This window comes from Balaenoptera borealis, assembly GCF_965194805.1.
Source record: "Balaenoptera borealis genome assembly, chromosome: 1".
NCBI classification, from domain to species: domain Eukaryota; kingdom Metazoa; phylum Chordata; class Mammalia; order Artiodactyla; family Balaenopteridae; genus Balaenoptera; species Balaenoptera borealis.
The window spans coordinates 126,307,219-126,320,911 of record NC_138860.1 but is presented as its reverse complement, the minus strand read 5'-3'; the positions used below and the strand labels follow the sequence as shown (position 1 = coordinate 126,320,911).

Here is a 13,693-nt window from a genome sequence, read left to right as displayed (position 1 = left end):
TTATTGAACAAATGAACAAACCTCAGTGGAAGAAAGGGATCTGTAAGAGGATGGAAGGACAGTGGGAAGGAGCTAGGGGTTGCCAACTGTGCTTTAAAGCGGAGGAGAAAAGGACAGACCTTCAAGCTTACAAAGGAAGTGGGGTCGGCAGGAAAAACTCCATGTCACTTCAGGAGGAGCGCCCTCTTCTAACAGTTAAAGTGGGTAATACATATCTGTTTATTTATGAGCAGCTGCTATATAGAAGGTGCTGGAATGAAAAAGAATAACTGCAGATCTGCCTGAGGAGGTGGGAAAGAGTCATTCCAAGACAAACATCTAAAACTTCCTTCCTATTGGCATAGCTTGCTTCATTAAATAGGGCAATTAAAATAGCTCATAATAAAGGGGAAGAAAAAAACTAGTTTGGTGCTAATATTAAATTTGATACAAATGACCTACCATTTAATTTCCAACACCAAAGGATTTACAGATTTGAAACAAATCAGCCCCTCATAATCTAGCACAATTTCTGAAAACTGAACTATACCTGCATACCTCACAATTTATTCACTATGTGTTTGTTGAGACAGGTACAGTCCAGGTGCTGGTGATACAAAGATGGATAAAGACGTTGTTTTTTCCTTTAAAGGGAGAGAGGCAGGAAAAGAAGCTATGACAAATCAGAAGGGCAACGTTAATGGCACAAAGGAGGGGCTGGCTGATCAGCTGCAGTCAGGGATTGGAAGAAGGAAATCAGGGAGAGTTCCCTCCAGAAGGAATGGTTGAGTTGGTCAGAGATGGGGAGAAGAGTGTTCTAGGCATGAAATGGAAACTTCCGCGGGACTGGAGTGTGCTGCAAGTACCTGGTGGGGGGTGAGGAGGCTGGAGGTAGAGGCCTGGGTCAGGGCGTCAAGGGCCTGTGGATAATGGAGGGGGGGGCTATTTAAAAATTGCAAGGGGAACAGCAAATCAGTTTTGTGTTTTAGAAAAACCCCTTGGTTCTGGGGGATGGGATATTGAGCAGGGTGGATTTGAGAGTGTGAAGATTTTTCTTTTTTTTTTTTTAATTTTTGTTTTATTTTTGGCTGCTTTGGGTCTTCATTGCTGTGCGCAGGGTTTCTCTAGTTGCGGCGAGTGGGGGCTACTTTTCATTGCGGTGCGCAGGCTTCTCACTGTGGTGGCTTCTCTTTTTTATTTTATTTTATTTTATTTATTTATCTATTTATTTATTTATTTTTTTGGCTGCGTTGGGTCCTCGTCGCTGTGCGCAGGCCCCCACCAGCTGCGGCGAGTGGGGGCCACTCCTCCCTCCGGTGCACGGGCCTCTCACTGCAGTGGCCTCCCCCGCTGCGGAGCACGGGCTCTAGGCGCACGGGCTTCAGCAGCCGTGGCACGTGGGCTCAGTAGTTGTGGCGCACGGGCTTAGTTGCTCCGCGGCACGTGGGATCTTCCCAGAGCAGTGCTCGAACCCGTGTCCCCTGCATTGGCAGGCGGATTCTTAACCACTGCACCACCAGGGAAGCCCCGGTGGCTTCTCTTGCTGCGGAGCACAGGATCTAGGCACACGGGCTTCAGTAGTTGTGGCGTCTGGGCTCAGTAGTTGTGGCTCGCGGGCTCTAGGGCACAGGCTCAGTAGTTGTGGTGCATGGGCTTAGTTGCTCCGCGACATGTGGGATCTTCCCAGACCAGGGCTCGAACCCGTGTCCCCTGCATTGGCAGGTGGATTCTTAACCACTGTGCCGCCAGGGAAGTCCCAAGCATGAAGATTTCAGGCAGGGAGACCAATTAGGAGACTTCTGCAAATAAGAAAAGATGAGGGGAGTATTATTCAGCCATAAAAAAGAAGAAAATCCTGCCATTTGTAACAACATGGATGGACCTTGAGGGTATTAAGCTAAGTGAAATAAGTCAGATAGAGAAAGACAAATATTGGATGACCTCAGTTATATACTCCTCTCACCACCACCACCCCCCAAAAAAACCCCACCTCATACAGAAACAGAGCAGATTGGTTGTTGCCAAAGGCAGGGGGTTGGGGGTGGGTGGGTGAAGTGGGTGAAGAGGGTCACGGTACAAACTTCTACTTATAAACAAGTCCTGAGGATAGACTGCACAGCATGGTGACTATAGTTAACAATACTGTATTATATGTTTGAAAGTCGCTAAGAGACTAGATCTTAAAAGTTCTCATCACAAGGAAAAAAAATTAAAACTATGTGTGGTTATGGATGTTAACTAGACTTATTGTGGTGATGATTTTACAGTATATACACATATCAAATCTTTATGTTGTATACCTGAAACTAAGATAATGTTATACGTCAATTATATCTCAATTAGAAAAAGTCAGGACTGAACACAGGCAATCAGAATGTGAATGGAAGAGGGGGTGATGAGATCAAGAGCTATTTAGAACAGTAAGATCTTGGGGGCCATTTTTGTATGAGAAGTACGGATACTTGTTACAATTACTTATAATATGGCTGGTTAGATGCAAAGGTAAACACCTAAGTTACTTTGCATAGCCTGTCACTTCACACAGACCATTCAAAATACATTGTAAAGAAGGCAAGAGTGATATATCATGTCTCTTGTCTCATTGTTTTAAAGGCTTAGTTAATATAAATAAAAGTACAAGAAAGTTGTAATAATATCCTCAAGGAAATAAAAATAAAATTTTATTTGCAATAAAATGCATATTTTTTTAAAGATTTTTTTTTTAACATCTTTTTTGGAGTATAATTGCTTTGCAATGGTGGGTTACTTTCTGCTTTATAACAAAGTGAATCAGCTATACATATACATATATCCCTATATCTCCTCCCTCTTGCGTCTCCCTCCCACCCTCCCTATCCCACCCCTAAAGATTTTTTTTTTTGATGTGGACCATTTTTGAAGTCTTTATTGAATTTGTTACAATATTGCTTCTGTTTTACGTTTTGGTTTTTTGGCTGCGAGGCATGTGGGATCTTAGTTCATCAACCAGGGATCGAACCCTCACCTTCTGCACTGGAAGACAAAGTCTTAACTACTGGACTGCCAGGGAATTCCCTAAAATCCATATTTTCAATAAGTTTTGAGAATACAAAGCAACCTATATTTATGACAGTATTTAAAGTATTATGAAATTTTTGCAGTGTAATCTTGAATTCAACATTTGTACCCGTAGTTGAGTATTTAACATCTTTGGGTAAATTTTATTTCAGCTATGAAGCCATTTAAAATGAAGTATTGAAATAAACAGAACCAGACTTCACCAAATATTAAACCAAGATTTTAAAAGAGTAATAAAATATATCCAATCATGTTTTTCATAGAAACTTTTAGGAAGAACAAAAATATTTTGGTACCATTAATACATAAAACAACAATTATTTAAAAATATTATTTCATCATCTCCTTATAAAATTTCTATTTTTATAACATACTCAATACATTAATGTGGTAACACATGTGTGTAATTGATAAAAATTGCATACAGTTGTCCCCTCTTATCCACAGTGGACATGTTCCAAAACCCCCAGGGGATGTCTGAAACTGTGGATAGTACTGAACCCTATATATACTATGTTTTTTCCTATACATACATACCTATGATAAAGTTTAAGTTATAAATTGGGCACAGTAAAAGATGATAATAACTAATAGTAAAATAGAACTATTTTAAAGTACACTATAATAAAAGTTGTGTGAACATGATCTCTCCAAATGTCTTATTTTACTATACTCACCCTTCTTGTGATGATGTGAGATGATAAAATGCCAGTGTGATGGGATGGAGTGAGGTAAATGACATAGGCATTGTGACATAGCGTTAGGCTACCACTGACCTTCTGACTCTAAGTCAGGAGTATCATCTGCTTGGGTGATCCTGGATCATCTAGCCATGATGATGGTGAAGGTTGGATCTCAGGAGCAGGTGATGTCTGTGGTTGGGGATTCTGGGATGGAGCAGGAGGTGTGAGATTTTATCATACTATTCAGAATGGCACACAATGTAAAACTTGTGAACTGTTTCTGGAATTTTCCATATAATATTTTTGGACCTCAATTGACTGAGGTAACTGAAACTGGGGAAAGCAAGACCACAGATAAGGGGGGACTTCTGTCCAATAAAATTAATAAAAAATAAATAATAGGGGTATGTGTTCAGAGTGTTTTACTCTTGGGGTGAGCTGGTAATGCATGTGGTCTGCATGATAAAGACCAAAGCCCTATTCAAGGCATACAGGACTCCTTAAGATCTAGTCATGTCTGGCACTGTGATTCCCATCACATGGGACTTCTTGCAGTCCTTTAACCCACTGTACTCTTTTATCAGACTCTGCAACCTCACATAGACTTTGGGTATATAGTGCCTTCTACTTTTGGTGCCTGCCTCTGCTTATCTGGTGCCAGTTCATTTTGAAAACACTTCTAAGTCACCTTTCTGAAGTCTTCCTGGACACTTAGAGATTTAAATTTACTTCCCCTGTGATGCCTCTTTGCTTTTGACATCCTTTAGAAATTGTCCTTATTATTGTTAAATAGCTATTTTCACATTTGTCTCCCTTCTAGACTGCTAGCGGCTTGGAGACTGTTCTGGCTTTTCTTCTTTGAATCTATAATACTTAACACAAACACCAAAAATATGTACTATATTGATTTGTATTGAGTTGCAGTGCACATTCTAGATATATTTCCATTCAAATTAGCTGAAGTAGACAACCAAGAACTGGCTGCACATCAGATTTCCCCCTATGTATGCCTCGACATTCAAGAGATTATACATAAAAATATGATTTTATTTCTCTTTTCTTTGATAAAGCCCTCTGAAACCAAAGCAAAGGTGATTGAAAAGGTTGATGATCTTCTTGAATTGTACATGGGAATTCGGGATATCGATTTAGGTAAGATTATACTATTTAAAAAAGTCTTATGTGTTAATTTGATGGAACTTAATGCTTATTTGTGTCTTGCTTGCATTTATTGTCAATTATATTTTTCAAGATAAACAGTATCTGTGGAGTGATGGAAAGCATAATGAAAATAAAGATAAATAAAAATGAAAGGAACACCTGGCCCTTACCCCTTATTAGTTGTGAGGCCTCAAAGCCAAGTCAACTTTTCTTAACTTCAGGGTTTTTTTTTACAGGAAAATGTTCATTTTATCTATTTTTTTAAATCGAAGTATAGTTGATTTACAATATTGTGTTAGTTTCAGGTGTACAGCAAAGTGATTCAGTTATATATATTTATATATATATATATTTTCAGATTCTTTTCCATTATAGGTTATTATAAGATATTGAATATAGTTCCCTGTGCTATATAGTAAATCCTTGTTGTTTATTTTATGTATAGTAGTGTGTATCTATAAATCCCAAACTCCTAATTTATCCCGCCCCCCTTTTTCCCTTTGGTAACTGTAAGTTTGTTTTCTATGTCTGTGAGTCTGTTTCTGTTTTGTAAATTAGTTCATTTGTATTTTTTTTAGATTCTACATATAAGTGATATCATATTTTTCTTTATCTTACTTCCACCCATGTTGTTGCAAATGGCAATATTTCATTCTTTTTTTATGGCTGAGTAGTAATATATCTATATCTATCACATCTTCTTTATCCATTCATCTGCCAGTGGACACTTACATTGCTTCCATGTCTTGGCTATTGTAAATAGTGCTGCTATGAACATTGGTGTGCATGTATTTTTTGAATTAGAGTTTTCATCTTTTCCAGTATATGCCCAGTAGTGGGATTGCAGGATCATATGGTAGCTCTATATTTAGTTTTTTAAGGAACCTCCATACTGTTTTCCAAGTGGCTGCACCAATTTACATTCCCACCAACAATGTAGGAGGGTTCCTTTTTCTCCTCACCCTCTCCAGCATTTATTATTTGTAGACTTTTTTTTTGGCTGTGCTGTGCAGCATGCGGAATCTTAGTTCCCTGACCAGGGATTGAAACCATGCCCCTTGCATTGGGAGCACAGAGTCTTAACCACTGGACTGCCAGGGAAGTTCCCTATTATTTGTAGACTTTTTCATGATGGCCATTTTGACCAGTGTGAGGTGATAACTCATTGTAATTTTGATTTGCATTTCTCTAATAATTAGTGATGTTGAGCATCTCTTCATGTGCCTGTTGACCATCTTTATATCTTCTTTGGAGAAATGCCTATTTAGGTTTTCTGCCCATTTTTTGATTGGGTTGTTTGTTTTTTTTGGTATTGAGTTGTATAGGCTGTTTTAAACTTCAGTTTTTAACCTATAAATAATATTTCCTACATAAGCAGTTCTATGGATTTAAAAAATATATATGATGATAGATGTTAACTAGACTTACTGTGGTGATGATTTCATATATACATATATTAAAATATATATGAAAAATTTTTGTAAATGATACATATGAAAAGTATTTAATACATCAGATTTAATGGACAAATTGTATATTTATTACAATATTAAAGTTGTGCCCCATTTAATAAGATTACTGAAACCTTGTGAACAATGAATCAAATATGAAGAAAGCAGACACACTTGGCATGTGACGAACAAGGGCATTTGAGCAGTTGATTCTCTGTGTATTTCTTTATTTTATTTTATTTTATTTTATTTTATGTTTTAAAAATTTTATTTATTTTATTTTTGGCTGCGTTGGGTCTTTGTTGCTGCACGCGGGCTTTCTCTAGTTGCAGTGAGCGGGGCTACTCTTCGTTGCAGTGTGCAGGTGTCTCATTGCGGTGGCTTCTCTTGTTGTGGAGCATGGGCTCTAGGCGTGCGGGCTTCAGTAGTTGTGGCTCACGGGCTCTAGAGCACAGGCTCAGTAGTTGTGGTGCATGGGCTTAGTTGCTCCACAGCATGTGGGATCTTCCCGGACCAGGGCTCGAACCCATGTCCCCTGCATTAGCAGGCGGATTCTTAACCACTGCGCCACCAAGGAAGCCCTCTGTGTATTTCTTATGTCATCATTAGGATGTCAGTATCTTGATCTCTCAGTTAAGACTCTATCAATTGCAAATAACAAATGAAACAAAACAAAACTCAACAAATCTAATTCCAACTGGCTTAAGGGAAGAAAGGCAGGGAAATGTTCTGGTTCTTATAGCTGAAAATTCCAGAGGTAGATCTTCGCTTCAAAAATGGTTAGAACTGGAGTTCTCACGCTGTCATCAGGATGTGGTTTCTCTTCTCTCAATTCTGGCTTCATTTCAGTTCCCCATGGTATCCCCTGGCAGCTTCAGGCCCTCCCTCATAGAGCCCAAATGACAACCATGGCTCCACTCTCTACATCTTCTTGGTGGCAAGCACAGTGGGAGAGAGGGAGGGCCTTTTCCAAGTCATTCAAACAAAATGCTCAGGATTGTCTCTGATTGTCTCAAGTGAACTAGTCACAGAGGCCAGAGAGGTGGCTAGGTCTGGGTCAAATGCTCTACCTCTGCAACAGAGAGTGACTCTGAAATACAAGGGCTGAGATTGTGAAGGGCCTGGTCCCTCCAGTGCAGAAGCAAGATGATAAATGTTCCCTTAAGAAGGGCAGGTGGGTGCTGGGTGGGGAAAGAGTGAATGAGCATGCTAGTGGTGGGGTGTGTGCCTGCATGCATCTGTGTGTGTGGGCATGGGTGAATTTGTATCAGGTACTTAATAAATTTTTTAAAGTCAAAGACTGGGACTATTTTGTTTACTTGCTACCAGGGAAGGTATTTTACTTTACATTAGCTAGAAGTATTTAAAACTCATTCTTCCTTTTCTACTTCTACTCATCTTCCTTTTCCTTACAGAGTTTATTCTTATTTTTTTCTAGCCTATCTGAACTTTAAAAATAAAATTTTTATGTTGGCTGTCCAGATGATGTCTGTAATTGAAAGAAGTGATACTCTTTTCTAGCTCCTTTAAGAGAAATATAAAATTTGGATATAATAGATCCTTGCTACACACGACACAAAGTTAAAGCTGAGATGATCCTATAGAAAGCAAGTGTTTTAAAATGTTTCTCCCAACCTGTTTGTATTTGGAAAAATAAAGAGATTTGCATAAATGATGTGGGCCTGTGACAGTTATGCAAATGAACTTGCAAATGAGAGTAAAGGGGATTTAGAGATGCTAGTGCTCTTAAACTCAGGTAGTATTTGTTAGGAAAGTAATATGAAATATCTCTATTCAATTGAGAAGTTTTAAAATTGTGTACTGTATAAATATTATAAGATTCAGGAACTAGGGTATCAGTTGCTGGATCTTGAGCTTTAGGAGAATCATACTTTTCGAAGGTGAGAACTTAAAGCAGTGCTCAACTTTAGAACTTAATTTTGGGCATAGGTCTGTCTTATAGCTACTTAAGTATAAATTGGGCATAATTAAATAAATCATATTTAATAATAAATCTTTTGTTATTAAAATATACAAATATACAAGGAAGAGTGTTGGGCAATGGTACAAGTAATTATAAATGAATTAAGAAAGTTCTTTTTTTATAGATTTATTTATTTAATTAATTTTTTGGCTGCGTTGGGTCTTCGTTGCTGTGCGCGGGCTTTTTCTAGTTGTGGCGAGCGGGGGGCTACTCTTCATTGAGGTGCGCAGGCTTCTCATTGCGATGGCTTCTCTTGTTGCGGGGCACAGGCTCTAGGCGTTCAGGCTTCAGTAGTTGTGGCATGCGGGCTTCAGTAGTTGTGGCTCATGGGCTCTAGAGCGCAGGCTCAGTAGTTGTGGCACATGGGCTTAGCTGCTTCGCGGCATGTGGGATCTTCTGGGACCAGGGCTTGAACCCGTGTGCCCTGCATTGGCAGGCAGATTCTTAACCACTGCAACACCAGGGAAGCCCAAGAAAGTTCTTTAAAGATCAATTTTCTTTCACTGTGACAAATTCAGAGCACTAAACATTCCTCACAAATTCCTTGTAAATTAGCTAGTAATCCCTTTACAAAGTTAATTAATCAAATTCCTCCAATGACATAAAAATCATTATTATTATACATGATTAGCAATGTGATTAGTCACCTAGGGAGGTAAAGTCTAAGGAAAGTAATTATTTGGAGAATGTGAACCATTGCTGAACTAGGAATTTCTCTCATTATTCAGATCTGATTAGCATGAAATATGACTCACAAATATGACACTGATTCAACAGACAAATGAATATATTTACTTGTTTGTATTCCAAGCATTTCTTAGCTTTCAGAAATGTTGTCTTAATGCAAATTACATTGATATCACGTTATTTTTGAGTTAATAAGTTTTTGTTAGAAAACTTAAAAAAAGTAATATGGCAATAAAATGACTAAAACCCAAAACACTATCCTCAAAAAAGGATTGGGATGTATTTACTATTTGAAAATGGAAAACAATTCAAATGGGTTTATGTAGAAGTAACCCTGAAGGGGATAGTGCTTCATTTGGTTGTAAAGTTGTGAACTATTTCACAACCAACCCAATGCCAGCCAATGTGGCTTGCCTTGGAATGTTACCCATGGGGGAAAATGGTTTCTGGAAGATTTTGAGTCCTGTAAGACCCTAGATGGGATTGACCTAACTTAAAGGAATGTTGTGTCATATAAGTTTCTTCATGAATATTTAAGGCCATTGTGTAAATTGTATACGGAACTACACTATTTTCTGATGATACCAACTTAGGAGTTTGGAGATCATCCCAGCAACTTCAGAATTTTAGGATTTCTAATTTATAAAGAGATCCAGAGTGGGGGGGGGGCCTTCAAGATGGCAGAGGAGTAAGACTTGGAGATCACCTTCCTCCCCAAAAATACATCAAAAATACATCTACATGTGGAACAACTCCTACAGAACACCTACTGAATGCTGGCAGAAGACTTCAGACTTCCCAAAAGGCAAGAAACTCCCCATGTACCTGGGTAGGGCAAAAGAAAAAAGAAAAAACAGAGACAAAAGAATAGGGATGGGACCTACACCTCTGGGAGGGAGCTGTGAAGGAGGAAAAGTTTCCACACACTAGGAAGACCCTTCACTGGTGGAGACAGGGGGCGGTGGGTGGGGGGGAAGCTTCGGAGCCACGGAGGAGAGCACAGCAACAGGGGTGCAGAGGGCAAAGTGGAGAGATTCCTGCACAGAGGATCAGTGCCGACCAGCACTCACCAGCCTGAGAGGTTTGTCTGCGTACACGCTGGGGCGGATGGGGGCTGGGAGCTGAGGCTCAGGCTCTGGAGGTCAGATCCCAGGGAGAGGACTGAGGTTGGCTGCATGAACACAGCCTGGAGGGGGCTAGTGCGCCATAGCTAGCAGGAAGGGAGTCTGGGAAAAAGTCTGGACCTGCCTAAGAGGCAAGAGACCATTGTTTCGGTGTGTGCGAGGAGAGGGGATTCCTTCCCTGTCTGCCCACAGAAGGCAGAGCACTGCCTAAATGAGCTCCAGAGATGGGTGCAAGCCACGGCTCTCAGCGTGGACCCCAGAGACAGGCATGAAACGCTAAGGCTGCTGCTGCAGCCACCAAGAATCCTATGTGCAAACACAGGTCTCTATCCACACTGCCCCGGGAGCCTGTGCAGCCTGCTACTGCCAGGGTCCCATGATCCAGGGACAACTTCCCTGGGAGAATGCACAGTGCACCTCAGGCTGTTGCAACATCATGGTGGCCTCTGCTGCCGCAGGCTTGCCCTACATTCCAATTATAACTACTGTACCCGTCCCTCCCCCAAGCCTGAGTGAACCAGAGACCCCTAATCAGCCGCTTCTTTAACCCCTTCCTGTCTGGGTGGAAACCAAAGGCTGAGGGCGACCTACATGCAGAGGCGGGGCCAAATCCAAAGCTGAACCCCAGGAGCTGTGCGAACAAAGAAGAGAAAGGGAAATCTCTCCCAGCAGCCTCAGGAGCAGCGGATTAAATCGCCACAATCAACTTGAGGTACCCTGCATCTGTGGAATACCTGAATAGACAATGAATCAACCCAAAACTGAGGCGGTGGACTTTGGGAGCAGCTGTAGACTTGGGGTTTGCTGTCTGCGACTGACTTGTTTCTGATTTTTATGTTTATCTTAGTATAGTTTTTGGCGCTTGTTATCATTGGTGGATTTGTTTATTGGTTTGGTTGCTCTCTTCTTTTTTTAATTACTTTTTAATTTTTTTATTTTAATTTTTAAATTTTAATTATTTTATTTTATTTTTATTTATTTTCTTTCTTTTTTTCTCCCTTTTCTTCTGAGTCATGTGGCTGACAGGGTCTTGGTGCTCCGGCCTGGTGTCAGGCCTGAGCCTGTGAGGTGGGAGAGCCGAGTTGGGGACATTGAATCACCAGAGACCTCCCAGCCCCACATAATATCAGTTGGCGAGAGCTCTCCCAGAGATCTCTGTCTCAACACTAAGACCTAATTCCACCCAACGGCCAGCAAGCTCCAGTGCTGGATGACCCATGCCAAACAACTAGCAAGACAGCAACACAACCCCACCCATTAGCAGAGAGGCTACCTAAAATCATACTAAGTTCAAGACACCCCAAAACACACCACTGGATGCAACCCTGCCCAAAAGAAAGACAAGATCCAGCCCCACCCACCAGAATACAGGCACCAGTCCCTCCATCAGGAAGCCTACACAAGCCACTGAACCAACCTTACCCACTGGGGGCAGACACCAAAAACAATGGGAACTACGAACCTGCAGCCTGAGAAAAGGAGACCCCAAACACAGTAAGTTAAGCAAAATGGGAAGAGAGAGAAATATGCAGCAGAAGAAGGAGCAAGGTAAAAACCCACCAAACCAAATGAAGAGGAAATAGGCAGTCTACCTGAAAAAGAATTCAGAGTAATGATAGTAAAGACAATCCAAAATCTTGGAAATAGACTGGAGAAAATACAAGAAACGTTTAACAAGGACCTAGAAGAACTAAAGAGCAAAGAAACAGTGATGAACAACACAATAAATGAAATTAAAAATTCACTAGAAGGAATCAGTAGCAGAATAACTGAGGCAGAAGAACGGATAAGCGACCTGGAAGATAAAATAGTGGAAATAACTACTGCAGAGAAGAATAAAGAAAAAAGAATGAAAAGAATTGAGGACAGTCTCAGAGACCTCTGGGACAACATTAAATGCACCAACATTCGAATTATAGGTATCCCAGAAGAAGAAGAGGAAAAGAAAGGGTCTGAGAAAATATTTGAAGAGATTATAGTTGAAAACTTCCCTAACATGGGAAAGGAAATAGTCAATCAAGTCCAGGAAGCACAGAGAGTCCCATACAGGATAAATCCAAGGAGAAACACGCCAAGACACATATTAATCAAACTATCAAAAATTAAATACAAAGAAAAATATTAAAAGCAGCAAGGGAAAAGCAGTAAATAACATACAAGGGAATCCCCATAAGGTTAACAGCTGATCTTTCAGCAGAAACTCTGTAAGCCAGAAGGAAATAGCAGGACATATTTAAAGTGATGAAAGGGAAAAACCTACACCTAAGATTACTCTACCCAGCAAGGATCTCATTCAGATTGGATGGAGAAATTAAAACCTTTACAGACAAGCAAAAGCTAAGAGAATTCAGCACCACCAAACCAGCTTTACAACAAATGCTAAAGGAACTTCTCTAGGCAGGAAACACAAGGGAAGGAAAAGACCTATAATAACAAACCCAAAACAATGAAGAAAATGGTAATAGGAACATACATATTGATAATTACCTTAAATGTAAATGGATTAAATGCTCCAACCAAAAGACATAGACTGGCTGAATGGATACAAAAACAAGACCCATATATATGCTGTCTACATGAGACCCACTTCAGACCTAGGGACACATACAGACTGAAAGTGAGGGGATGGAAAAAGATATTCCATGCAAATGGAAATCAAAAGAAAGCTGGAGTAGCAATTCTCATATCAGACAAAATAGACTTTAAAATAAAGACTATTACAAGAGACAAAGAAGGACACTACATAATGATCAAGGGATCAATCCAAGAAGAAGATATAACAATTGTAAATATTTATGCATCCAACATAGGAGCACCTGAATACATAAGACAAATGCTAACAGCCATAAAAGGGGAAATCAACAGTAACACAATCATAGTAGGGGACTTTAACACCCCACTTTCACCAATGGACAGATCATCCAAAAGGAAAATAAATAAGGAAACACAGGCTTTAAATGACACATTAAAGAAGATGGACTTAATTGATATTTGTAGGACATTTCATCCAAAAACAACAGAATACACTTTCTTCTCAAGTGCTCATGGAACATTCTCCAGGATCATATCTTGGGTCACAAATTAAGCCTTGATAAATTTAAGAAAATTGAAATTGTATCAAGTATCTTTTCTGACAGCAACGCTATGAGACTAGATATCAATTACAGGAAAAAACTGTAAAAAATACAAACACATGGAGGCTAAACAATACGCTACTAAATAACCAAAAGGTCACTGAAGATATCAAAGAGGAAATAAAAAAATACCTAGAAAAAATTACAGTGAAAACACGATGACCCAAAGCCTATGGGATGTAAGAAAAGCAGTTCTAAAAGGGAAGTTTATAGCAATACAATCCTACCTCAAGAAATATCTCAAATAAACAACCTAACCTTACACCTGAAGCAATTAGAGAAAGAAGAACAATTAGAGAAAGAAGAAAAAAATACCCCAAAGGTAGCAGAAGGAAAGAAATCATAAAGATCAGAAAAGAAATAAATGAAAAAGAAATGAAGGAAACAGTATCAAAGATCAGTAAAGCTAAAAGCTGGTTCTTTGAGAAGATAA

The 13,693-nt window shown here is 39.7% G+C and overlaps 1 protein-coding gene across 1 annotated transcript in view; it reads left to right on the top strand.

The window, feature by feature from the left end:
* Nucleotides 1–13,693, top strand: part of GIPC2 (GIPC PDZ domain containing family member 2) — a 91,052-nt gene that overhangs the window by 63,675 nt on the left and 13,684 nt on the right. The window contains exon 5 of the mRNA XM_082355901.1: nt 4,790–4,871. Within this exon, the coding sequence (XP_082212027.1) occupies nt 4,790–4,871 (82 nt within the window). The remainder of the gene's footprint in view (nt 1–4,789; nt 4,872–13,693) is intronic.